The sequence below is a fragment of the Stegostoma tigrinum genome, chromosome 42 (assembly GCF_030684315.1).
Source record: "Stegostoma tigrinum isolate sSteTig4 chromosome 42, sSteTig4.hap1, whole genome shotgun sequence".
In the NCBI taxonomy this organism is placed as follows: domain Eukaryota; kingdom Metazoa; phylum Chordata; class Chondrichthyes; order Orectolobiformes; family Stegostomatidae; genus Stegostoma; species Stegostoma tigrinum.
The window spans coordinates 2,231,208-2,258,931 of record NC_081395.1 but is presented as its reverse complement, the minus strand read 5'-3'; the positions used below and the strand labels follow the sequence as shown (position 1 = coordinate 2,258,931).

Genomic DNA, 27,724 nt, shown 5'->3' with positions numbered 1-27,724 from the left:
CCAGCACCAATCTGTCCCTTGCAGCCCTGCCCTTGTCCCTGATGGTGCCGCTCAGGGCCCCAGGCCCGGCCTGGGAAGGGGCAGTGCAATGCGGTGATTTCAAGAGAGAATATCCCTACAGCCCTGACTCACCCAGAGAGGCGCCCGGAGAGGACGCGACCGCTGCATCTCCACTTTCTCCGGACGAGGAAACGAGTGAAGACTGGTTCTGAGCTTCCATTCTGCCGCCGCCTTGTCCTCGGCTTCTCTCCTGATGCAGCTGCCTGGGCTCTGAATGTGTAAAGCAGCGAGGCTCTGGTCACTGGGAGGAGCCCTAAGCAAAGAGCTGTGTCTGCCTGAAGCGGAGGATCTCGACCTTTGAGGGAGGGCGGAGGTAGTACCATCAAAACACAGACTGACTGATACTCGGGTAGATAGCACAGCGGGGTAGCTCGTAAGGGAGCAACGTGACATGGGCACTGGGGAAAGGTCCCACAACCTGTGTGCAGTCAGGGCCGAATTTCAGGAGAATATTGTTGCGTCGTCTTTAGTGTTTGCAGAAGCATCGGTGTTTATCGGGGGGGTGGAGTCAGTTCCATAGACAGTGTAAGAGTCTCGGTTTTACTCTCCTAAATTACGACAATGACTACAGTTCACCAAATACTGCAGAGACACCCTGACCTGGAGGAAGAAGCTGAAACAAAAGTGCAAACTTTTTATATTTGCATCATATAGATCCAAAAGATGCAAAAAATACTAAATATTACAGGACTGCTTGAACCTCTGACAGTGCAGCACTCCCACACGACAGACTCTGACATCTTGGCCCTGCCTCAGAATTGACCCTCTGATAGTGCAGTGTTCCCTCAGGACTGACCCTCGGACAGTGCGGCGCTCCCTCAGGACTGACCCTCTGACAGTGCAGTGCTCCCTCAGGACTGACCCTCTGATAGTGCAGTGCTTCCTCAGGACTGACCCAGAACAGTGCGGCGCTCCCTCAGGACTGGCCCTCGGACAGTGCGGCGCTCCCTCAGGACTGGCCCTCGGACAGTGCGGCGCTCCCTCAGGACTGACCCAGAACAGTGCGGCGCTCCCTCAGGACTGGCCCTCGGACAGTGCGGCGCTCCCTCAGGACTGGCCCTCGGACAGTGCGGCGCTCCCTCAGGACTGGCCCTCGGACAGTGCGGCGCTCCCTCAGGACTGGCCCTCGGACAGTGCGGCGCTCCCTCAGGACTGGCCCTCGGACAGTGCGGCGCTCCCTCAGGACTGGCCCTCGGACAGTGCGGCGCTCCCTCAGGACTGACCCTCGGACAGTGCGGCGCTCCCTCAGGACTGGCCCTCGGACAGTGCGGCGCTCACTCAGTACGTTATGATCTGGACAAAGGAACTGAGGGCATTGTTGCAAGATGGATGGATGGACAGATGGGTAGTGTTGAGAAAGCGATCCTGAAGATGACCAGCTTCTCACATGAGAAGCGGTCGATTTCTCTGGGTTTGTACTTGATGGTGTTCAGAATCTCATTGAAACTTACAGAAATACTGAGAGGCCTGGATAGATTGGACATGGAGAGGATGCGAAGGCACAGACTCAAAGTTAAAGGATGACCCTTTAGAACTGAGATGAAGTCAAATTTCTTTAGCCAGAGGGCGGCTAATCTTTGGAACTCGTTGCCACAGAGGGACATGAAGGTCAAGTCATCAACTGCATTTAAGACAGACTTGGTTGGGTTGTTGATTAGTGAGTGGATCAAAACTTAGGGCTATAAGGCAGGAGAATGGGATTGAGAAACACATCAGCCATGATAGAATGGCAGAGCAGGTTAGATGAACTGAATGGCCTAATTCTACTCCAATATCTAATGGTCTTATGATTCTCCAATCTTGTTGGTATTAAGCAGATTGACCAAGGAAGCATCAAAGAGGCACACTTTAGGGATGGGGGTGGGATGAGGTTGTAAAGAAAGGCAGAGAAATTAAAAGTTTGTCAATTTCAGATCTTGGAGTTACCATCAACTGAAGGCCTGGCTAGTGACAGATGAGTGGAAGGTTTGGTGAATGCATAAGAGCTAGACTTAGCCGATTAGAAGTAACGTCAACTCATGAAAATTTTTGATGAGAACAGAAATCTGCTTTTAAAAGGAGAGAAAGCAAGGCAGCCATTAAGACAGTAACTGGAAATGTCCAGCATTTAGAATTGCCCTGTCACTAAACTTTACTAACTCATCACTTTAGACAGCTCTTTTATGTTGAAGCCCAGGCCTTAAAACAGGCAGACTGAATCTAACGAAAGTAACCTCAACCTCTCCAGGCCCCTTTCCTCCAGCGCTCCCTGTGGTGAAATTTCACTAACTTCCTCCTTTCACATCAGAAATTGTCAGTGTGTGAGTCTGAGGTCATTCAGAGTCTAATTGTTTACTTATATTATCAGTTTTTTTTCCACTGGTGAGAAGTGTGAAATAGAATAATTTATTACTTTTCTCTTTGACTTTGTACTGCATTGTGACAGTGTGCAAATGTATTTGTAATATATTGTTCCTGACACAATGTCAAAGAACGTATTGTTTTATATGGGTGAGGATATTATACTTGATGTAAGATACAATGTATTATTTTCTTCTGAACTGCAACTGTGTCCTTTAAAGCTGGAAATTCTGCTTTTTAAAAACTTTAACTTGCTGTGAATTTTTACAATCCTAACTAAGAGACTGCTGCAGTTCAGTGAAATTACAAGACCTGCAGATGCTGGAGTCAGAGATAACAAAATGTGGAGCTGGAGGAACACAACAGGCCGGGCAGTATCAGAAATTTCTTCTGAAGAGGGTTCCCGAACCAAAACGTCAACTTTCCTGCTCCTCTGATGCTGTCTGGCCTGCTGTGTTCCTCCAGCTCCACACTGTGTTATTACTCCAGTTCAGTGTTGTTTTAATTAATGTAGGGTGTGGGTGTTGCTCCCTTGGACAGCATTTATTGACCATTCCCAAGTGCCCCTGACAAGGTTGTGATCAGTTGCCTGCGGTAGACCCACAATGCTGTCATTAGGCGATTTCACGTGTTTGACCCGGAGTTCATTCAACTGAAGTAAGTTCTTAGGTGTAACTTTGGAAGCTGCAGATATTCTGGGTCTGGTGTTTACGTTCTTGGAGCTCCTCATTTCTGTAAACACCTCAGCTTTACAACCTCCCAAAATCTCTGTGCTCCTCTGATTATGTTCATATGTCCTGACCTTCGTTTGACCATCAGGTTTCAGTTTCCTGGTCCATAAGTTCTTTAGCTTCCTCCCAAAGACTTTCTCACTCTCTCCCTCTCTCTGTTCAGAGACTTTTGAAAATCTACCTCTACGGTTAGGTTTTCTGTTCCTACCTTAATATCTTCTTATGTGGCTGACTTGTCTGATAATGCTACTGAAAAGAGGGTAATGGATGTTTTATTAAGTTAAAGATGCTACATAAATGCACATTTCTGTTGTAGAATTCACCTGATTTTTCTTGCACCAATTTCAATTAAGCTAAACATTGCTCTATTTTTATACTTATAACATAGCTGTAAAGTCTGGAATATTTGCCAGTGAAGAGCCTTCACTCCCTCGGCGCTGACCCTCCGGCAGTGCGGCGCTCCCTCTGTACAGGCACTGGGTATGATAGCTGACTTTAAGTATCTTGAGTCACTGGAATGCATTCAGGCCTGCAATGTTGATGTTCCAAGGGGACATTATTGTGCAAACCCAAACACATTCACCTTCTACTTCAACTATAAAAGCAGACTCAGCCACAGCTCCCAGCTTTTTGTGTGTCCTTACAAGGTAGAGAAAGCCATTCAGTTGGACATGGCACAATGAGGATCCTGGTCCTCAGAAACCGTCATCCACTGTGAGTCAGCATATTCAGGGAGACTGTTGGGGTGGGGAGCACAGTTTAAAATAAATTCAGTAGGAATCAACTTGGATCTCCATCTTGGCTGACAAATTTAACTTTATTTGGATTGTATTGTTTTGTTCAGTTTGTTCAAATTATTTGGCTGCACATTTGGAAACAGGAGAGCTGCACAAATCAATGTTTACTTTTAACACCTTGATAATCAGGCCCGGGATCTGTCATTCTTTCTTCCGAATGTGCTCCCTGACAGGTCCCCACAGTGGCACCAAGCTTCACACAGCATCAGTCCCTTTCTACAAAGCTCTGATACACATGATTTACTGTATCCTTCCAATATACCCCATGCCCTATACTGTGTCAATCCATTTACCCCACACCCTATACTGTATCCTTCCAATATACCCACACCCTATACTGTGTCAATCCGATATACCCCACACCTTATATTGTGTCCTTCTGATATACCCCACACCCTATACTGTGTCAATCCGATATACCCCACACCCTATACTGTGTCAATCCGATATACCCCACACCCTATACTGTGTCAATCCGATATACCCCACACCCTATACTGTGTCAATCTATATACCCCATGCCCTATACTGTGTCAATCCGATATACCCTATGCCCTATACTGCATCAATCCGATATACCCCACACCCTATACTACGTTGATCCGATATACCCCACACCCTATACTACGTTGATCCGATATATCCCACACCCTATACTACGTTGATCCGATATATCCCACACCCTATACTACGTTGATCCGATATACCCTACACCCTATAATGTGTTATTCTTGAGGGCGATGGGCTGCTGGTATTATCACTGAACTGTCAATCTGGAGACTCGGGGAATTTCTGGTGACCCAGGTTCAAACCTTTCCAGGGCAAGTGGTGGAATTTGAATTTAATAAACATCTAGAATTAATAGTCTAATGATGACCATGAATCCATTGCTGATTGTCAGGAAAAACCCATCTGGTTCACTGTCCTTTAGGGAAGGAAACTGTTATCCTTACCTGGTCTGGCCTACACATAACACCAGACTCTGAAAAATGTGGTTGACGCTTAACTGCGCCTTTGGACAATAAGGGATGGGCAATAAATGCTAACCAAGCCAGTGATGCCCAAATCCCATGGATGAGTAAATAATAATAAAAATTCCAATTTACTCCCCACTCCTTTACCTTACGGGTGGCATGGTGGCTCAGAGGTTAGCACTGCAGCCTCACAGCACCAGGGACCCGGGTTCAATTCCAGCCTCAGGTAACTGTCTGTGTGGAGTGTGCACATTCTCCCCGTGTCTGCGTGGGTTTCCTCCGGGTGTTCTGGTTTCCTCCCACAGTCCAAAGATGTGCTGACTAGGTGGATCGTCCATGCTAAATTGTCCGTAGTGTTCACGGGTGTGTGGGTTATAGGGGGATGGGTCTGGGTGGGATGCTTCAAGGGACAGTGTGGACTTGTTGGGCCGAAGGGCCTGTTTCCACACTGTAGGGAATCTAATCTAATCTTACCTTTGATACATTCCATATCCTTCATCTTTTATTTTGATCTTCCTTGTGAGAGTGATGCTTGTGTGCTTTGAATTTGGTGTTGATTGTAAATTGCTGGGAAGGTAATGGTGACACACCACCTCAAGCATGTGATAAAACTGCTCCAACTATCATTACATAAAACTCCAGGATTCTGACCCAATGACAGTGAAGGAACAGCGATATATTTCCAAGTCAGGATGGTGAGTGGCTTGAAGAGGAATTTGCAGGGGGTGGTGTTCCGAGATAACAAAGTGTGGGGCTGGATGAACACGGCAGGCCAAGCAGCATCTTAGGAGCACAAAAGCTGACATTTTGGGCCTAGACCCTTCAGAGAAAGTGTGTCTGCTGCCCTTGTCCCTCTAGATGGAAGCGTTTGTGAGTTTGGAAGGTGATGTTTGAGGAACCCTCTCCAAAAGGTAAGACTAAAGGGAAAAAATACTCTGTTTGGGATTATTAATGTTATCTATCAGGGTAAGATGTCTTCTGCTGCAATTTTTATGTCTGATTTTCCCAGTCAGTTAGCTCAGTTGAGTGGACAGCTGGTTTGCCATGCAGAGCATGACAGAGAATTCCTGCAATTACCATGACTTTTTGTTTCAACCTTTTCACTTGCCTGGCATTGTAACCCTCTCAGGAGTACCTCACTGCTATCCAAACCTGACCTTGTGAGGTTCAACAAGAGATGAGTGGATGTTGATGAGCTGGAGCTAAGCAGTCAAGTCTGCTGAGCCAGGGAAGGTCCATGAGATTGGGCTTCTCTCTGGCTGTGGATCATGCTGAGTAGCCAATTAGTATTTGAACCATCAGGGAGTGCTAGTGCTCTGAGCTCATCTCAAATCACATTTGAATCGCTGTTGTTGCTTGCCAGTGAGAAAATCAAGGCCAGCACTCAGTCCATATTGACAACGTATAGTCAATAATAATGCTTAACCTGAGGCCAGTTCAGACTGTTGCCCTGAATTCCCAGACAGACATTTGGGAAAAGGGATGAGTGCAAAAGGATTTAACAGTGAGACACCTGTCACCCACACCAGTGACTGGAACCTGTTTATCACGATTTATACTGTGGCCCTTCATTGCAGCATTCAGAGTGCGGGAGCTCACAGACTGTGATGACAGTTGAGCATGATGAGATCCAACTGCTAACTTGACAATTTGTTACAGGTGGGACCTCTTGGGTACATTGTCCCAGCTATTACTTAGATTAGCTGTCAGAACCTGACTTACAACTTTACAATTGCAAGCTAGTGAGGGAGCCAAGCAAACAGAAACTGCCTGATAATGGCAGGTGTCTATAAACCATCATAAAAAGATGTAAACTGGAAACCTGGTGCAGGTAGGATACAGGAAGTCCCCATTTAATGTTGTTCCTGTTTAACATTGTTCATTGAATCGTATTGATCACTGGGAGTTTCACATTGGGCCTGACACTTGACAATGTGACTCCCATTGCCAACATTTTTTTTATTTCAAAATATATTTTTTCATAAAAGATACATATGCACATATATTGTACAGACCGAACTGCATTTGTGACTGTGATATGTCAATTAAGCAAGCAAACATTGAAGTTTGACTCTTTCCATCAAACCAAAGGTACCTCTCACTCAAAGAAGGCTATATTTACATGCATTTGAGGCACCAAGAGGGTCCAATTACTGAAAATGTGAACAGCTTCTGCTGTATCCTGACCCACCCTGTCACTGCCAACTCTCAGCTTGAGACTTGCCTCTTGCCGCTTATCTCCAGAGCCAGGGTTTGAAAAGCAGCAAGCAGAAGAGGCAGGAAGTTCAATGACAGGAAAGGTCCACAGCAACTGTGTGGGCCAGAAATTGTGTGATAAGTTCAAATAGAGGCACTGCAAGAATTTGAAGACAGAGTTGACTTATGCTCTACACGCCAATATTCATATTTGAAACGAGGCAGCAAATGACTCTGAGGTTTATAAGGGTTTTATTGTAAATCTATAGTCTAAAATAAACATTGGTTTCCATATTTTCTTTCTGACCTATGCCCTATTCAGAAGCCAGCTCCTTACTGGGAAAGAACTGACTCCTCCTCTGTTTTAAATAAATCCAAACACTTCATTAAAAGGTCACCAAATTGGGGCAACACAACATGAACCAATAAAATTGAAAAATTAAAATACAAGAGAGGAGAAAACAGAAGTATGGGGCCATCAAATTAAACTGGTATTTGAGAGAGAGATCGTGCAATCCATCCCCTGCAGTGTCTACCCATCTCAAAGATATCAAGGATATTGGTGGAAAGTATATGAAGAACCTAACTCTCTCTCTTTGAATAAACCATCACCACCAAATGAACCAATTAGAACCTAACTCTTGATTTTCTAATCAACCTGTTCAGAGATGTTACGATGCACCACAGTCCTGTCGTCAAATCTGGAACTCCTGGTCTAGGGATAAGAACATTTCTACTGGCTGTAAAAATCCAGCTTTTGTTTTACAATAACTCACAACCAAAGCACCCATTTGAAGAACCCAACATTTTTATCTTTTAATTAACAAGCCCTGCCCACAGTAACCCAGCTCTTTTATTGTAAACACGCTCCAAAATTCGCTAACAAAAACAACTAAATGGTAGCAATTAACAAGTACAGCCCATGAGGGGCTAATATAACAGTTCTATTTAAGAAAGGAAGGAGACAGAATGTTTCAACCGATGAGTGAGTTAGTCTAACATCTGTCATTGAGAAAATGCTAGAGGTTATTTAAAGTTTTGTGGAAGATTTGTAGCTCGGATTGTGGATGAGGTTGTAGATATGCTCACCAAGCCAATGTATTTGATTCCAGGCATTATGTTACCCTGTGCCTCATCAGTGCGCCTCCGGTGAAACATCAGTGCTGTGTCCCGTTTGTAATTTATATGCCTTGGTTTGCTGGGGTGGTTGGCATTACTTCTGGTTTTTATTATTATTATCGAGGGAATGGCAGGACATTTAGGAAATCATAATGAAGTTAGGCAGAGTCAACGTAGTTTTGCAAAGGGGAAACTGAGTTTGCCAAATTTATTAGAGTTTTTGAGTGTGTACCGTGCAGGATGGACAAAAGGAAACCTGTAGATGTGTTGGATTTAGACTTTCAAAAGGCATTTGATAAGGTGCCTCAGAAAAGGTTTTACACAAGGTAAAGGCTTGTGGTGTTGGAGGCTCATCGGAGTTTGGAAGGATGAGGGGGGATCTAATTGAAACTTTCAGAATACTGAATGGCCTGGACAGAGTGGATGTTGGGGAAATGCTTCCATTGGCAGGAGAGATTAAGACACGAGGGCACGGCCTTAGAGTAAAGGGAAGACCTTTTAGAACAGCGATAAAGAGAAACTTCTTTAGTCAGAGTGTGGTGAATCTGTGGAATTCACTGCCACAGAAGGCTGTGGAGGCCAGGTCATTGAGTACATTTAAGACAGAAATAGGTAGGTTTTTGATTATCAATGGTTAGGGGGAGAATGCGGGAGAATGGGATTGAGGAACTTACCAGCCATGATTGAATGGCAGAGCAGACTTGATGGGCCAAATGGCCTAATTTCTGCTCCTATGTCTTGTGGTCTTATGGTATATCAGCACAGATTGAGGATTGGCTGACTAACAGGATACAGACAGTCAATATAAATGGGTCTTTTTCAGTTGGCAAAGCAGGAAACAGTGTGTAGGCCTCAACTATTTACAATCTATATTAGTGACTTGGATGAAAGGGCTGACTATATTATAGCTAAATTGGTTCTGATACACAGTTGGATAGGTGAGTAAGTTATGAGAAGGATACAAAGAATCAGCAAAGAGATATTGCTGGGTTAAGTAAGTGGGCAAAAAAAATTATCAGATGGGTTACAATGTAGTTAGATGTAAACTTGTCCACCTTTTCAGGAAAAATAGAAAAGCAGCATCGTATTTAAATGAAGAGGAATGAGAGAATGCAGTGGGGTGTTTTTGCATGTGAATCTCACACAGTCTGCACACAAGTAACAGCAAATAATGGGGAAGGCAGGGGGAATGGAGTATAAAGGTGGGGAAATCTTGCTGCAACTGCACGGAGTGCTAATGTAACCAACCTAGAGTACTACAGTGTTGGTTACCTTACTTAAGGACCATGTACTTTCATTAGAAACATGAGATAAAGTCCACTTGGCTGATTCCTGGAATGAATGGGATGCCTGGCAGACAAAGGATGAGTAGATTGGTCCATCCTCATTGGAGTTTGGAAGCATGAGGGGTGATTGTACTGAAACACAGAAGATTCTGAGGGGGTTGTTGGGGGAATCTACAGTGAGTTTTAAAAATGAGAGAGTCTCCCACTTTAGGTGAAGATGAGGAGGTGCCTCTTCTCTGAGATGGTGAATCTATGGAATTCTCTCCCCAGAGAAATCTGGAGTCACGGTTACTCAATATATTCAAAGCCGAGTTAGATTTTTGATTGACAAGGGAGTTGAGGGTGATGGGGTACAGCCAGGAAAGCAGAGTTGAAGCCACAATCAGAGCAGCCTCTTATCAAACTGATGGACTGAATGGCCACCTCCTATTCCTAATTATCATGATCTTACGATCAGAGTTTGATTTTTTTGCAATCTGTTTAAAAATTGAAGATCTGTCACCTTGCTGATTATAATAATCCAGAATCAGACTGAGCTAAAACAATGCAAAGCTGCTGCTTCTTATAAACTCTGCCAAAATGATTTGTTTCAGGTTAAAGTGTGTGATCACCCTACAGCTCACAACCACCACATAAAACAGAAAGGGAGAAATGGGGGTTGGGCGGCAGTGAGATGAGTGACGTTCCTGAACAACGTTTTCAATGCTGCAGCAGCAGGGAGAGAGGTGAGGGATGTGACTGGAAGAAATGGTGGATAAAGAAATGGAAGACTTAGGAGCAGATTTAAGCAGAAAAGAAAATGAGGGAGAGAGATGATGCAGGAATAAAAGATGAGTGTCGTAGGGAAACACTGAAATGAAGAGTGGGGTGGATGGTGACGTGAAGAGCTAGCTTCTAGAGATTTCTGTCTGCCTGTGGCACATCATTAAGTGTGATGCAGTGAAACATTGTATTCACAGCACAGAGTCAGCAAATTGGCAATGAGCTGATTTATTCACTGTCTTTACAGAGGGAACATAGAGCTGTCTGAGAGCCAGCTGGATGCTACAGGAACTCGGAGCTACTGAGTGCATCTTGTGGGACTGTCAACAGAGAGGGGTCTGATTGCGATGGGTGGGGGGCTGTGATGAGGAGGCATCACTTCCAATAGCAACCAGTAATAAGGTTTGGACAAAGAAAAAGCTTGTGATTATTTAGCACTTTTCAAAGTGCTTCTTTGAATAAACGCTGGATTATGTGTTCACGTTTTGGAATGGGGCCCAAACCCATGACTTTCTTAGTTAGAGGTGAAAGCTTAAAGCTGTACCTGCCCAAACTGATACTGTGACAGTTCAAGGGCTCCTCAGAAGAAGGCAGCAGTTTTGGGGCATGCTGGTTACCGGGAGCCTATGGATGGTGACCAAGTGGCTTGACACACTGAATCAGTGACCCCGGGTGGTAAAAGCAAAGGATGCAGGAGAGAACTACCCTTTATTAGCTAAATATGTTCCTGCTCCTTGGGATATTTCATAACAACACAGACGTTCCTGGATGTTGCCATTATTGATTAAATATACAGGGTTCTTTTTGAAGTTTGGAAGTTGTCGGTCCTTGCTTTTTCTCTCCTCCCTTATTGCAAATTTAATTTGTGTGTGCGTGCGTGTGTGTGTGTTTACAAGTCAGACAGCTACTTGATCATGAAATGGTAACAAAAAACGCTGGTGATCACAACAGGTCAGGCAGCATCCATGGAGAGAAAGCAAGTTAACATTTCAGTTTTACGTAGACTCAAAATGTTAGCTTGCTTTCTGTCCATGGATGCTATCTGACCTGATGTGATCTCCAGCATATTATTTTTTTGGCTTCAGCACAGATTCCAGCATCTGCAGTAATTTGCTCCTACTTGATCACAAAGCCTGGTTCTCGCTTCACCCGATCCCCTGAGGTCATAGAGGGCCAAAAGCATGAAAACAGACCCTTCAGCCCAACTTGTCCATGCTGCCCAGTTTTCACAATTTAAACTTGTCCCATTTGCCTCTGTTTGGCTTATAACCCTCCGTAACTATCTCTCTAAATGTTTATTAAAATGATCAAATTGTTCACTTCCACCACTACCTCTGGCAGCCTGTTCAGAACTCTCACCACCCTCTGTGTGGTACTGCTCAGTTATTAATCCAGTTGTCTTTCCCAAACTGACCCCTAATCCTGTCAGGTCTGAAGACCTCTCCCCTCTGTATAAGTGTCCTGTGCTTGAGAAACCACCCCACAGTCCACCTGATTTGTAAGGCCCAGGGACTGTACATCAAAACCATCACAAGGCCCTTGTACTGTTCAAATATTCTATAGAGAGGCCCAGACCCATCATAATGTTGGGTTCTCCACTCTCTGCTGACACCCAAATCTTCTTTCACTCCCTCAACTCTGCAGCACCTGAGTCTGGATATATATCAGCACTTACCAAATGTTTTCCCACTGAGATCTCATTTCCAACTTGATAATTGTCCTGAACCCTCAGTGAGATTCGAGGGAGTGAGGACAAACACCGAAGTGCTGGTGAAACTCAGCAGGTCTGGTTAGCATCTGTGCGGAGAGAAACAAAGTTAATGTTTTGAGTTCAGTAGACTTCTTCAGAGGTACATGGTGTGGGAGCTGAAGGAGTAGTGGAGGGAGCTCTCAGACAAAACGGTACTGCTGTTCTAACTCAGTCAGAGTTTCAGAAGTCACTTCTGCCTCAGAACTTGCGACTTATGCAAACTCCCAATCCCCCAGTTTGGAAAGCCTTGATCCAAATGGTTCCCAAAGTTTTCTATCACTGGAGGTATGCCTGCATCAGTTGTTAACTGATTGACAAGGGCTTAATTTCAGTTGAAATATTAAGTCTGGTTTTGGTTTCTGCGCATGACACGATATAGGATATACACAGTATCTGGAAAAGGTGTAGGGAGTACGGCGATGATTCTCTGTTTAAAACATCTCGTTATCAAAGATAAATCAAGATGCAGGATGATTCACTTTAGATGAGATCAAGGTTTATAGAATGATGAATGGGATAAGACTGCATCTCAGTAGATAGCTGTTTCAATGACATAGGTTAGAGAAGAATTGGGAGTCACCATTCCAAGCTGAATAAGGCAACACCAGTTCTGATGAAAGGTCACAGACCTCAAACATTAACTCTGTTTCCCTTCTCATTGTCAGACTAATACAGAGTTTTCACCATTTTCTGTTTTTATTTGGTTTCACTATGACCATTAATTCACTGCCTCTCAGACAGAAGAACAGGAAGGAGACAGTAAGATTATTCCATGCACCCAGCTCCCAGCCCTGCCTTTTAAATCAGCTTGAGAGATAAAAATGGCCCCCATCTGTCAGTGAGTCAGTGTGGGAACAGGACCATAATTTGGGGGTGTGAAGATTGGAGGTGTTAGAGTAATGGATGTGAGTTACAGTTGGATGCAGGGGAGAAATGAGGGGTGGTTGGGGAGAATGTGTAAGGTTTTGAGGTTCTGGCTGGAATTAGGCATAAGGTGAGGGATACTTGGTTGTTGGGGTAATGGGGATGGGAGAATTGTGGTTTGAAATATTTTAGGTTGGTGAGAGTAGCAGGTGAGGGTGAATGGGTAAGGCAGCACAGTCCAGTTTGTTTGCCAGATCCTCAAAGATTTCAGATCCCAAATGATCCATTTTAGAATCCTGTTCAAATTTCAATCAATCCTGTATCCTAGTGGATCCCATTTAGAATTCTGCTTTGATATCACAGATCTTAAGGGATTTAACTTGGAATCCAGCCCTGATCCTAAGTGATCTAGATCTCCATGAGAAACCCCAAGGCTTTCTATACTTATGCGAGGAACAAGAGGATGGCCAGAGTGAGGGCAGGGCCAATCAGGGATAGCGGAGGGAACTTGTGCACGGAGTTGGAGGAGGTAGGAGAGGTCGTAAATGAATACTTTGCTTCAGTATTCACCATTGAGAGGGACCTTGACATTTGTGAGGATGGCATGAAACAGGCTGATATGCTCGAACAGGTGGATGTCAGGAAGGAGGATGTGCTAGACATTTTGAAAAACATGAAGATAGATAAGTTCTCTGAGCCAGACGGGATATACCCAAGGTTGCTACGGGAAGCGAGGGAAGAGATTGCTGCCCCTTTGGCAATGATCTTCGTGTCCTCACTGTCCACGGGAATCATACCAAATGATTGAAGGGTGGGAAATGTCATTCCCTTGTTCGAGAAATGGAATAGGAATAACCCTGGAAATTACAGACCAGTCAGTTTTACTTCTGTGGTCCACAAATTATTGAAGAGGATTTGAGAGATAGTATTTCTGATTATTTGGAAAAGGACAGTTTGATTAGAAATAGTCAGCATGGCTTTGTGAGGGGTAGGTCATGCCTCACAAGCCTTACTGAATTCTTTGAAGACGTGACAAAACACGTTGATGAAGGCAGAGCAGTGGATGAGGTGGATATGGATTTTAGCAAGGCATTCAATAAGGTTCCACCTGGTAGGCTCATTCAGAAAGTAAGGAGGCATGGGATTCAGGGAAATTTGGCTGTTTGGTACAGAAATGGCTGTCCAATAGAGGACACAGGGTGATAGTAGATGGAAAGTATTCACCCTGGAGCTCGATGACCAGTGGTGTTCTCCAGGGATCTGTTCTGGGATCTCTCCTCTTTGTGATCTTTATAAATGACTTGGATGAGGAAGTGGAAAGGTGGGGTTAGTAAGTTTACCGATGACACAAAGGTTGGTGGAGTTCTGGACAGCGCAGAGGGCTGTTGTAGGTTGCAATGGGGCATTGACAGGATGCAGAGCTGGGCAAAGAAGTGGCAGGTGGAATTCAACTCAGAAAAATGTGAAGTGATTCATTTTGGAAGGTCGAATTTGAATGCAGAATACAGGGTCAATGGCAGGATTCTTGGCAGTGTGAAAGAAGAGGGATCTTGGGGTCCACGACCATAGATCCCTCAAAGTTGCTACCCAAGTTGATAGGGTTGTAAAGAAGGTGTATGGCTTGTTGGCTTTCATTGGCAAGGGGATTGAGTTTAAGAGGTGTGAGGTTATGCTGCAGCTGTATAAAACTCTGGTTAGACCACACTTGGAATATTGTGTTCAGTTCTGGTCACCTCATTACAGGAAAGATATGAAAGCTTTAAAGGGGTTGCAGGGGAGATTTACCAGCGTGCTGCCTGGACTGGGGGGCAGGTCTTATGAGGAAAGGTTGTGGAAGCCAGGGTTTTTCTTAGTGAAGAAAGATGAGAGGTGACTTGATAGAGATTTACAAGATGGTGAGAGAGGCATAGATAGAGTGGATAGTCACAGACTTTTTTCCAAGGGGAAATGACTATTACGAGGGGGCATAATTTTAAGGTGATTGGAGGAAAATACAGGGGAGATGTCAGAGTCATTTCTTCACACAGAGAGTGGTTGGCGTGTGGAATGTGCTGCCAGCAGTGGTAGTGGAGTCAGATACTTTAGAGACTTTTAAGTGACTCTTGGATAGGCACATAGAGGATAGTAAAATATAGGGTGTGCAGGTTAGATTGATCTGAGTAGGATAATAGGTCAGTACAACATCGTGGGCTGAAGGGCCTGTACTGTTCTATGTTCTATCTCACATGCTGAGAAATCCCACTTGGAATCTTTTCTACATCCTAAACAATCCCAAATCCCGTGTGACCCAAGATCCTGAGCAATCCTGTGTAAAATTGTGCCCAGATTTGCATAATTCTGTGTTCTGTGTGATTCTATTCAGAATCTTGTCCGTAGACCAAGCAATCCCAAGTTCTGTGAGCCTAGATACCAGGTAATCTTATTTTGAAGTCTGCATATATCCTAGTTTCTGTGTGATCCTTGAACAAGTACAATCCTCGATCTCACATCATCTTATTGGAAATCCTGCTTGGATACTTTAAGACCCCAATGTATATGTAGTCCATGATCCCACATGACCCCAGACCCATGTGATCAATTTGGGAAGTATGTAATAACTTTAAACTCTCATGACCCTATTGGGAATCCTGGGTCTCAATCCTGTAGCTTCCTCATCTTCTGTGTGAGCCCATTGAAAATGCTGCTGAGGTTTTGATCCACAAGTGTTATAACTGGGAATCCTGTCTGAATCCTAACCCTTATTGATTCAGCACCTCCCTCAATCCCATAGGGTTTTGTGCCCAGGCAAGAATCCCAGTGTAATATCATGTTGCTTCAACTCGTTAGGAATCCCACCCACGTTCCAGTCTCAAAGGATTCCCAGATCCCACTCTAATCTCTTGACCATCAGACCAAATTCCTGATCGATATAACGCCAGATTTCAATCAATCTCTTTGAGAATCTTGTTCAAATACTGATCCTCATATGAACACAGATCCCACTGGGATTGAGTTTATATACAAATGCATAAAACAGGAATAAAATCAGACCATTCAGCCTGTTCCACCAATTTAATAAGATTATGGATGATCTATTTGTGTTTCAGATTCCACATTCCTATCCACCTTCTACCACCCACAAACATCCGCTCCCCTGTGATCCTGTTTGATCTCACTGGAAAACCCATCCTGATTACAAGCCCTGCCCTTGCCTGCTGTTGGGCTGTTTTACCATCTGGCAATAGTGGGTTACGTCCCAGCCATAAGAAATTGGGTATGGATGTCAAGGTTTGGAACACCTGGCAGACGTTTATTACCACAAGTCATTATGTACAAATGTTGCAGTTCTCGACTATCCGGGATAATATTAAGCAATTAGTTTCCAACTAAATGTTACACTTCGAGTAGCCTGTCAGGTATCTGAAGGAAGACGGGAATGAGATGTTTAGACTGTCAGGTCATGTGCATAACGATATCACAAGCATGTCTCTCAAACAACAGCCGGCTCCCACATGGTCCCATCAGGAATCCTGAGCAGGAACTGAACTCTGTGTAAACCCGTACCATTACAACAGAGACCCGCTTCCAGCCTTCGGGGCATCCCTTCTTGATCCCGGCTGGGATCCCTCTCTATTCCAGTGCGAACCCACTCGATCCCAGTAGAGATCCCTCTCCGTCCTGGCGCGCTTTCCGGATCCAATGTTGCGAATGTGTGTGTTTCATGTTGAAGGGTGGTGACGTCGCGGCTGCCTATTGGTTGCCGATGATGTCATTCCAGCCCCGATCCGGGTATTTCTCTGTTTTTCTCTTTCGGGGGTTTTTATTCCGGGGGGAGGGGGGAGTAGGGGCCCTCAGGACGATCCGGTGGGATCAGGGGGTCCGGGGGGGATCGGGGACTGGGGTGGGAATCATTGAGAGATTTAGAAGGGGTATTGGGGGGAGAAATCCGGCGGGGAAGGGGGGGTGTCAGGGTATTCCTGGCGTAGGGGTAACTCAGTGGGTCTCCGCGATGCCCCTCCCCGGGACTGAGCCCCTGGCGCTGCTTCCACTTGCCGCCAGTTGCCCCTTGTCCTGAAGCCAAGCCGGGAGAGACTCCGAGTGCCCCCCCCCCCCTCCCCCCACACTCCTGGGGCAGGGTCACTGAGGGGGGTAAGGGCCACATTTCACAGGCGCCAGCTCAGGGGATGTGTGGGGCCGCAGATAGTTCACGGCTGAAATAGCGCAGCTCGGCTTTAGCTCCTCACCTCCAGGAGGTAAGTAGATCAGAGGGGTCGGCAAGGCTGGGCTCTGGGTGAACTTCCTATTTATTGTTTAGCCCTTCCAAAAACCCCGCGAAACTTTTTCAGAAGTGGTTTAGCCTGGCCCCTTGCGCCCAAACTATTTCCGCTCTTACCCCCGGCCCCGTGTTCTCTCTCAGCCTGCCGCCTGCCCTCTCCTCAGCTCCCCACTCCAGCCCTGCCCTCTTCCCCATTTCCCCTTCTCCCTGCATTCCTTCCTTTCTCAGCAGTGCCCGCTCCCCCAGCGCTGACCTTCTGACAGTGCCCACTCCCTCAGCACTGACCCTCCGACAGTGCCTGATCCCTCGGCGCTGACCCTCCGACAGTGCCCTCTCCCCCGGCGCTGACCCTCCGACAGTGCCCTCTCCCCCAGCGCTGACCCTCCGACAGTGCCTGATCCCCCAGCGCTGACCCTCCGACAGTGCCCACTCCCCTAGCGCTGACCCTCCAACAGTGCCTGATCCCTCAGCACTGACCCTCTGACAGTGCCCGCTCTCCCAGCGCTGACCCTCTGACAGTGCCCGCTCCCCCAGCGCTGACCCTCCGACAGTGCCTGATCCCCCAGCGCTGACCCTCCGACAGTGCCCACTCCCCTAGCGCTGACCCTCCAACAGTGCCTGATCCCTCAGCACTGACCCTCTGACAGTGCCCGCTCTCCCAGCGCTGACCTTCTGACAGTGCCCGCTCCCCCAGCGCTGACCCTCCGACAGTGCCTGATCCCTCAGCGCTGACCCTCCGACAGTGCGGCGCTCCCTCAGCACTGACCCTCTGACAGTGTGGTGCACTCTCAGTGCTGATCCCCCAAAAAGAGCCAATTTAATGTGACCTATGGGGTCCCCACATTCGATGTTTAAATTGGTTGTAACCCACAGAGGGTCCTGGTAGTGGGCGGTTTTGGGTCGGGGTGTGATGGATTCTCTTCTTGCATATCTAAGAGTGAAAGCGAATGCTCTTGTCTATTGCTGTGTATTTGGGATGAATCAGTCTGTCTCTTGCCCTGTGCCTGCTATCAGTGATTTTATATTTTGAAATTTTCCAGGTAAATCCAATCCAGGATGGGAGCTTTTCTGGACCGTCCCAAGACGGAGAAACAGAATGATCACGGTGAAGGGAATGGGATTCGATATGGGCTGTGCAGCATGCAGGGCTGGCGTGTGGAGATGGAGGATGCTCACTCAGCAGTGCCAGAGTTACAGGACCAGCTGAAAAACTGGTCCTTTTTTGCCATCTACGATGGGCATGCAGGGTCAGGGGTCGCCAAATATTGCGCCAAGAACCTCCTTCAGCACATAACCAACAACCAGGAGTTCAAGGGTGAGCTTCTTGCAGGCCACATCAAACCTTCCGTCCTTCCTGGTTAAGGACATATCTTAGCCAGCAGCCCCTGCCAAAAAAAAACCCTTGGTAGTACGAGCAGCTCAGGGATTGAAGACTTCAGGATTTTCCTGGGGTGAAGGAGACTGATGAAGATTTGATTGACCTTGTATATGACAGTTTTGATAGACGGTGGTGAGTTGTTTCTATTGGATGGTGGCTCAAGGACTGGGGGGACACAAATTTCTAGCTTCAGGTGAGAAATACAGGGACAGGTGAGGAAGACATTGTTTATATAGCAAGTTGTAATGATGTGGACCACAGCATCTTTGTGCGTGATGGAAGTTGAGAAGGTCACTTACTTCAGAAGGAAATTGGATGAGTGTTTAATCAAAATAAAGTTACAGCCTAGAGCAGGGCAGTAGAATTGGCTTGTGGGATGTAAACACTGGACTGATCCAGGGTATTGGATTGAATGGATTGCTTCATGGTAGACCAGCACTGCTACATTTGGCAGAATGACACTTTGAACTGTTTTGACTTTGTGATCTTGTTTTGTGCGTGTGAGATCCAGGTGAGCCATTTGAACCCAGCTTCCTGTGTTAAATCCTAAGCCAAACTTTGACCTTAGACTTTGATAATGAATAGATCCACGATAATTACAGTAGCCTCCCCCCAGCCAGGTCTGGGCTTAGAAAAACTGCACTTCCCATCCTGGCCGGACCCTTACCTCACCTTTACCGTTCCCCATTGAACACTGCATCTTGTTGGTGCTTTCCTACTCATTCATTTTGACCCTCACTGACCTACCTGGCCACTCCCCTCCCCCGACCCACATTGTTGTGGGGCTTTTGGCCTGGATATTGTACTCATGTTGAGAAACCCTCACACCCTCTGACTGTTACCTGTCAATCCAAGGCTGTTCAGAGAAAATCTTGAGGAAGCCTTTCTGGAGCTGAGAGTGTGACCAGCTCAAGCCGAGTTTACACTTTGCTGCGGCAAGTTGTGTTTGGTGTTTGATTTAGGGCACCTAAGTATATTCCTGGAGAAGGTTGGTTAGAGGGGGAGGAACAAACAAATATGATGCAATTCTGCTGAACTGCGTCTGAATGTTTCTGTGGATTTTGCAGGGATGATTGATGGAGGCAGTGATTCACAAGCAGCTGTCCAAAGTGTGAAACGTGCCATTAGGTCTGGGTTCCTGAACATTGATGAACATATGCGAAACGACTCAGAGCTGGGGAACAATGACATGGACCGCAGTGGCTCGACAGCAGTGGCTCTCCTGGTCTCGCCCACGCACATCTACTTTATAAACTGCGGAGATTCCCGTGGTGTGTTGCAGCGGGATCAGTCTGTGCACTTCTCCACTGAAGACCACAAGCCATGTAACCCACGTGAGAAAGAGAGGATCCAAAACGCAGGCGGCAGTGTTATGATTCAGCGGGTCAACGGCTCACTTGCTGTGTCCCGGGCCCTTGGGGATTACGACTACAAGTGTGTGCATGGGAAAGGTCCCACGGAGCAGCTGGTCTCTCCAGAACCAGAGGTCATGGTCATCGAGCGATCCCAGGATGATGAGTTTGTCATCTTGGCTTGCGATGGGATTTGGGATGTAATGAGCAATGAGGAACTGTGTGCCTTTGTCCGATCTAGACTTGAGCTGACTGACGACCTGGAGCAGATCTGCAACCTGGTGGCAGATACTTGCCTGTACAAGGTAAGACTGAGAGAGCAGTCCCCATCACAATCAGAGGCCTATCCAATGTAGGGATGAAGGGGCCATGACTCTATTCTGTATTGCTAGCGCATAGCTCCCTGCAGATGGGCCTTGTTGATTGAAAACTTCAGTTCATGCAGAGCCCACATCACCCTCCAGCTCATCTCCATCTCAATACTGTCTGACCCTGCCCTGACCATGAGCAGAGCCAGGCTCCTGAATCCACAGCCTCTGTATGGATGGGGTCACGCTCCAGTGTCAAAGACCCTGCTGGCCTCTTTTTGTACTGAAGGTCAGCCCTCGGTCAAAGATTATAGAGTGGGACATCCTGCGGGCATTTTGGGGATCTGGTAACAACATTGATACTCCGAAATCAAAACAGACTTCAAAATGAACCTGTGCCTCACTGGGGTACAGCTCCCACCCAAACGTGTGCACACACACACACAGTAACTGGGTATGAGTTGGGGAGTGGAATATTGGAGCATGTTAGGATGAGGGCTAAGTTGCTCCCTATTTACGGTGTAAACGTACTCTTATAGAGGCAGATGTGAGAATGAATTGTGCAAAACTCAAGTAATGAAGGGTTCAGTGGAAATGAACTTTGAATCAAGTTCAAGGACTATAGAGATTGTCAAAGCTGTGGCTAATAGGTGACGTTCGCCTGTGTATTTCCGTAGCAGCACCTGCTCAGCAATAACCTGCTCAGTGACGCCCAGTTTAGGTTCTGCCAGGGCCACTCAGCTCCCGAGCTCATTACAGCCTCAGTTCAAACACAGACAAAAGAGCTGAATTCCAGTCAGTGACAGCTTTTGACATCAAGGTTGCATTTGACTGAATGTGGCAAAACTGGAATCAGTGGGTATCAGGGGGCAAACTCTCTGGTGGCTGGAGTCATACCTGACACATAGGAAGATGGTAACAAAGTGTGGAGCTGGATGAACACAGCAGGCCTAGCAGCATCTCGGGAGCAGGAAAGCTGACGTTTCGGGCCTAGACCCTTCATCAGAGGGGTCATCTCTGATGAAGGATCTAGGCCCGAAACGTCAGCTTTTGTGCTCCTAAGATGCAGCTTGGCCTGCTGTGTTCATCCAGCTCCACACTTTGTTATCTTGGATTCTCCAGAATCTGCAGTTCCCTTTATCTCTGATCACATAGGAAGATGGGTGTGGTTGTTGGAGGTCAGTCATCTCAGCTCCAGGAAATCTCTGCAGGAGTTCCTCCGGGTAGTGTCCTTGGCTCAACCATCTTCATCTGCTTCGTCATTGACCTTCCCTCCATCAGAAGGTCAGAAGTGGGAAGGTTCACCGATGATTGCACAATGTTCAGCACCATTTGCGACTCTTCCAATACTGAAGCCTGTGTCCAAATGCAGCAAACCCTGGATACAACAGGCAAGTAACATTTGCACCACACAAATGCCAGGCAATGACCATCTCCAGTAAGAGACTATCTAACCACTGCCCCTTGACATTCAGTGGTGTTACATCACTGAATCTCCCACCATCAACATTCTGGGGTTACCATTGACCAAAAGTGGAACTGGACTAGCCACAAATACAGTGACTACAACAGCAGGTCACTCACCTCCTCACTCCCCAAAGCCTGTCCACCATCTATAAGGTAAAAGTCAGGAGTGTGTTGGAATACTCCCATCCGTCTGGATGGGTGCAGCTCCAACAACATTCAAAAAGCACAATACCATTCAGTATAAAGCAGGCTGCTTTATTGACACCACATCCACAAGCATCCACTCCCTCCACCACCGATGCTCAGTAGCAGCAGAGAGGGTCCCACATACAAGATGCACTGCAGAAATTCACTAATGATCCTCAGACAGCACCTTCCAGACCCACAACATCTCACATGTAGAAAAACAAGGGATACATGGCAGTACCACCCCCTGGAAGTTCACCTCCACGCCACTCACCATCCTGACTTGGAAATATATTGGTGTTCCTTCTGTGTTTCTAGGTCAGAATCCTAGAATTCCCTTCCTAATGGCATTGTGCACACGGACTGCAGCGGATCAGGAAGGCAGCTCACCCCCACCACCACCTTCTCAAGGGGCAATTAGAGATGACACTGACCCAGCCAGTGACACCCACATCCCGTGAACAAATAGACAGATTCGTGGGGTGCCCAAGTCAACCCCTTTGCCAAATCCCGTTCCCTCAATCTAGACCCCCTCACTGTGCATTCTGTAGCAGGTTTATGGTTAGGACCTGCCAGCATTGTCAGAGCAATAGCAGTGAGGCTGGAGCTGAAAACAGGAGGCTTTTTACAATCCTGACGTTGATCCTCTGGCTGGACGACCGGAGACATTGGGAGCTGGGAGACCCCATTGTAAGAGACATTTCTCTGTTCTATCTTTACTTGCTTCCCGAAACAAACAAGGGGAGGATACCATTCAGCCCCTCCAGGCCTGTTTGGCCATTCAGTAATCATCCCACCAGAGAGCCACTTGAGGCTTAGCAATTATACTGAATTCGTCTGTGACCAAGAGTTGTCACCTAAAGCAGGTATGCTTTGAAGGCCAATATGTAAATATGCAGGTGTTTTGGATGAAGCCTCAGTTTGTTTCTGTCACTCTTCCAACAGTGTGGCGCTCCATCAGCGCTGATCCTCCGACAGTCCGGTGCTCCATCAGCACTGATCCTCCGACAGTGCAGCGCTCCCTCAGCAATGACCGTCTGTCAGTGCAGCGCTGACACTCAGACTGTGTGGCACTCCCTCAGCGCTGACACTCAGACTGTGCAGCGCTCCCTCAGCGCTGACACTCCGACAGTCTGAGGCTCCCTCATTTTGCCCAATTCACTGAACCACTCACCAGAAAATATTGTAAGCTCTAATGATGTTTGAAAGTATCCAAACTAAGGAGTGCTGCCAGGAAGAATGGCTGTAACGACATCCAAATTTCATCAAATCCAAAAGGGTCACGAGTGACCTTTACAAAATCCATGTCCCATTCTATTGACTAAGGTGGCTGAATGATTTTAATTGCATTCATCAGGAATCAAGTTAATATGGAGGGAATGCTGAGGGAGCGCCGCGCTGTCGGAGGGTCAGCGCCAAGGGAGCGGTGCACTATCTTTTGATGGAAGATCAAACTAAGGCTGTGTCTATCCTCTTGGGTTGGGGGTTAAAAAGTCTCACCATTAGAAGGAGAATTCGAGCTTAACCCAGTAGCCTTGGGCCAATATTTATTTCTCAAGGTGACACAAACTCAGTTTTGTGAAAGGGTAACTGGACCAGAAATGTTAACTCCACCTTCTCTCCATGGATATTGTCAGACCTGTTGATTTTTTCCAGCAATTTATGTTTTGTTTTCGATTCCCAGCATCTGTTCTTTTGGGGTTTTTGTTTTGCCTTAATTAACAGGTTTCTTTGTGGGATCTTCCTGTGAACTGTATTTGCTCGATGATTGTACATTCTGTGCATTTGTTAGTGAAGATCTTTGCGATGTCCTGAGGTGAAGCAGTGTTTTTGAAATGCATACTGTTGTTAGTTTTATACTTGTGAGGATTTGACTTGCTAATTTAGTAGTGAAATCATGAACTTTGGACAAGTTGAATTTGGGGCTTCTGTTTGTGTCGTCTTCCACAGGGGAGCCGTGACAACATAAGCATCGAGCTGGTGTGCTTTGAGAATGCACCAAGACCCTCGGAGGAAGCGAAACAAAGGGAAGCTGAGCTTGACAGATTCCTGGAGAAACGAGTGAAAGGTCAGGGGCTGTGAGCAGGCTGGGCTAAGCCCTCTCAAGACTGACACTTTTGTTTTAAATTTTCAAGGATTTCCAGCTATTGATGAGGGAATTGACTGGAGGCTGTGTCAGTACTCCCAATGCTGACTGTGGATCTGATTGATTATTCAGGGAGTGGGATTTATCACAGTGATGGACTGTACTTTCTTTAATCCCCTGGACCTTGAGGCAGGGTTGGGGGTGGATTTTAACCTGGTATATCTTACCATGTGGTCATTTTTTCAAACTCCAGATCACATGAGAGTTCCTGTTGTAAATGATCAGAGAATCCAATCGGGAGAATAAAACTGATCCTTCCTTGTCATCTTAATGTTTCATTGCATTCTGTAATTGAACAACACTGGGCACCTCCCTGACAATGTGGAAAATTTGCTACATATGTCCTGTACACAAAAAGCAGGACAAATCGAGCCCGCCCAATTACTGCCCCATCAGTCTCCTCTGGACAATCAGTAAAGTGATGGAAGGTGTCAGTAACAGTGCTATCAAGCAGCTCCTGCTCAGCAATAACCTGCTCAGTTACGACCAGTTTGGGTTCCACCAGGGCCACTCAACTCCTGAGCTCATTGCAGCCTCAGTTCAAACACGGACAAAAGAACTGAATTCCAGAGGGTGAGGTGAGAGAGACAGCCCTGGACATCAAGGCTGCATTTGACTGAGTGTGGCATCAAGAAACCCAAGTAAGACTGGAATTAGTGGGAATCACTGGCAAACTCTCGACTGGTTAGAGTTATACTTCAGCATTTTTATTAGCATCATATCCACATTCACTCCCTCACTAGCAGCACCATGTACTATGTACAAGAAGCACTGCAGAAAATAACCAAGCATCCATAGCAAATGCATGACCACTTCCATGGAGAAGGACAGATATATGGGAACACAACCCCATGCAAGTTCCCTTCAAGCCGCTCACCATCCTAGCTTGGAAATATGTCGCCGTTGCTTCAAAATTCTGGAACTCCCTGTGTAATGGTATTTTAGGTGTCCCAACAGCACATGCACTTCAGCAGTTCAAGAAAGTAACTCAACTCTAACTTCTCAAGGGACAGTTAGGGATTGGCCAATGACACTCTTGTCCTTTTAGTGAAAAGAAAAACGGTATTGGGGCTGGGAGCTGCCCCTTTCTCTGCTGGTTGATTGTTCAGATACGGTTTAAGTCTGCCTCATCCTCATGAGATGAATACACCTGATCCCTGACCAGGGTGGCCCAGATCATGTTGCTTCTTCGTTCCCTTCCATCATTTCAGCTCTCAATCAACACAAACATTTTATATTTGTTTCTATGATGTTCACAGCATCTTTTCCTGTTTTCTTGCAGAGTTGGTGGCCACGTCTGGCCCAGATGCTCCTCTGGGGTTACTGGACATAATGCATACTCTGCTCATGGAGAACATTCCCAACTTGCCACCTGGAGGAGGCCTCATCAGCAAGTATGGAGCCCTCAGAGAGTCGGGGCCTGTTCACACTCTCACCTCCTGCCTCTTGGCCCAGACAGTGCTACCTTCCCAGTGATAACCCCATTCAGTGTATACAGTGCCTGACAGTGTGGTGTTGCCATGTACTAATCCTCTGAAACTGTCCACTTGCTTGGCACTGACCCTCCGACAGTGCGGCGCTCCCTCAGCACTGACCCTCCGACAGCGCGGCGCTCCCTCAGCGCTGACCCTCCGACAGCGCGGCGCTCCCTCAGCGCTGACCCTCCGACAGTGCGGCGCTCCCTCGGCACTGACCTTGTCACTTTATGTTGCTATGGGATTATGGAGTTAGACTTTGTGACTATGATACAGTTGATGATCACGTGTGTCTTCTACACCGATTCTGATTCAGAAACATTTTGTCGAAATAAGTTTCTTTTATGTTTGTATTGTTTCAGACGGAATGTCATTGAATCAGTTTATAATCGGCTGGTCCCTCCAAGCACTGATGAGGTGAATATTTACAAACAACTGATGAAGTTTGCATGTGGGTAGGAGATAACTTTTTGCCCCGTTATAAACAACCTTCTGCTCTGTCCTTGAATGGAACAGAAAGTAGGCGACGGTATCATGGTATTGTTGCTGGTCTAGTAATCCACACCCATGAACCTGTATTTGAATGGCAGGCAATGGAATTTGAAGTCAGTGAAAATCTGGTATTAAGTTCTAGTGATGACCATGAGATCATCGTTTTGTTTTGTGACAAACAGCAATCTGGTTCACTCATGGTCTCAGGGAAGGAAAACCTCTGTCCTTACTTGGTCTGGCCTTTATGTGACTTCAGAGCCACTGTAATGTGGTTGACTTTTAACTGCCCTCTGAAATGGCTGAGCAAGTCGCTCTAGTTGTACCAATCACTAAAATGTCTAAAATAAAAATGGAAACAGGACAGTCCATCTAGCATCAATCAGGGCACCAGAAATGACAATGGCAAGAACAGCCCTGTCTATCCTGTAAAAGACTTCATACTAAAATCCAGGTGCTAATTCCAATATTGGGAGACCTGCTTCACAGATTAGTTAAGCAACACCCTGACATAATCATACTCTCAGAATCATACCTTACAATGTCCCAGATACCACCATCACCATTCCTGGATATGTCCTGTCCCACCAGGACAGACCCAGCAGATGCGGATGGAACAGTGACATACAGTCAGGAGGAAGTTGCTTTAGGAGTCCTCACCATTGACTCTGGACCCCATGAAGTCTCAAGTCTCTAGATCAAACACGGGCAAGGAAACGTCCTGCTGACTAGCACATACCATCCTCCATCAGCTGATGAATCAGTACACCTCCATGTTGAGCAACACTTGGAGGAAGCACTGACGATGACAAGGGCACAAAATGTACTCTGGGTGGGGATTTCAATGTCCACTAGCAAGACTGGTTCAGGAGCAGTAATACTGATCGAGCTGGTCGAGTCTGAAAGGACAGAGCTGTGAGACTGGGCATGACAGTATCACTAAGAGTAACTATCGCACAGTTCTTGTTGAGACAAAGTCCCACCTTCTCATTAAGAATACCCTCCATCATGTTGTGTGGCACTTTCACTGTGCTAAATGGGACAGACTTCACACAGACCTTGGGATTCAAGACTTGGTATCCATGAGGGGCTGTGAACCATCAGCAACAGAACTGTACTCCAGCACAATCTTGTAACCTCAAGGCCCAGCATATCCCCAACTCAACCAGTACCATTAAACCAGGAGATCAGCCCTGATTCAATGGAGAGTGCAGGAGGGCGTGCTGGGAGCAGCACCAGGTATTCCTAATAATGAGGTATCAACCTGGTGAAGCCACCAAACAGCGTTACTTACACGCCAAACAGTGAAAGCAGCAAATGATAGACAGAGCTAAGTGATCTCACAACCAACGGATCAGATCTAAGCCCTGCAGTCCTGCCACATCCAGTTGTGAATGGTGTTGGACAATTAAAACAACTCACTAGAGGAGGAGGCTCCTCAAATATCCTCATCCTCAATGATGGAAGAGCCCAATAGGTTTGTGCATCATGGTAGTTTAATCATCTCATTATTCATTTTGATTTGATTTCTTTTGCTCTTGTTTTTCTAGGATTTGAGGGAACCCGATGCCACGTTGTAATGCGAGGTTCCAGATGTGTTGGGTATGACTGAGGAACAAAGTGCAGAAAACACTCACCCCTGGATTCTTTGTTTGATGGACACTTGCACATTGCAGATGAGATATCTTGAGTGACATATTTATATATTTGGATTTTTTTTTGCCAGTCGCCTGCAGCCGCTTCAGGACATTGTAGTTTGTTGCTGTTCCCTAGTGCTGTTGTAACATCT

At 46.3% G+C, this 27,724-nt stretch overlaps 1 protein-coding gene across 3 annotated transcripts; it reads left to right on the top strand.

Annotated features, from left to right (window-relative positions):
• Positions 1 to 27,724, top strand: LOC125449449 (protein phosphatase 1B-like). Of its 3 annotated transcripts, none has more exons than XM_048525243.2 (7): positions 1 to 373; positions 18,175 to 18,449; positions 19,580 to 20,169; positions 23,776 to 23,893; positions 25,254 to 25,365; positions 25,809 to 25,863; positions 27,486 to 27,724. In XM_048525243.2, the coding sequence occupies exons 2-7, from the start codon at positions 18,191 to 18,193 to the stop codon at positions 27,513 to 27,515; spliced, it is 1,164 nt and encodes a 387-aa protein (XP_048381200.1). In that variant the 5' UTR covers positions 1 to 373; positions 18,175 to 18,190; the 3' UTR covers positions 27,516 to 27,724. The 3 variants fall into 3 exon arrangements, with proteins under 3 accessions (XP_048381200.1, XP_048381201.1, XP_048381199.1); XM_048525244.2 differs by lacking the exon at positions 1 to 373 and adding an exon at positions 16,624 to 16,647; XM_048525242.2 differs by lacking the exon at positions 1 to 373 and adding an exon at positions 16,823 to 17,111.

Bases quoted from the DNA above. Each gene is read 5' to 3' on its own strand.
- LOC125449449 (XM_048525243.2), top strand. From the start codon at position 18,191: ATGGGAGCTTTTCTGGACCGTCCCAAGACGGAGAAACAGAATGATCAC. The intron at 18,450-19,579 runs GTGAGCTTCTTG...TGGATTTTGCAG, and splicing joins CAACAACCAGGAGTTCAAGG to GGATGATTGATGGAGGCAGT. The intron at 23,894-25,253 runs GTCAGGGGCTGT...GTTTTCTTGCAG, and splicing joins CCTGGAGAAACGAGTGAAAG to AGTTGGTGGCCACGTCTGGC.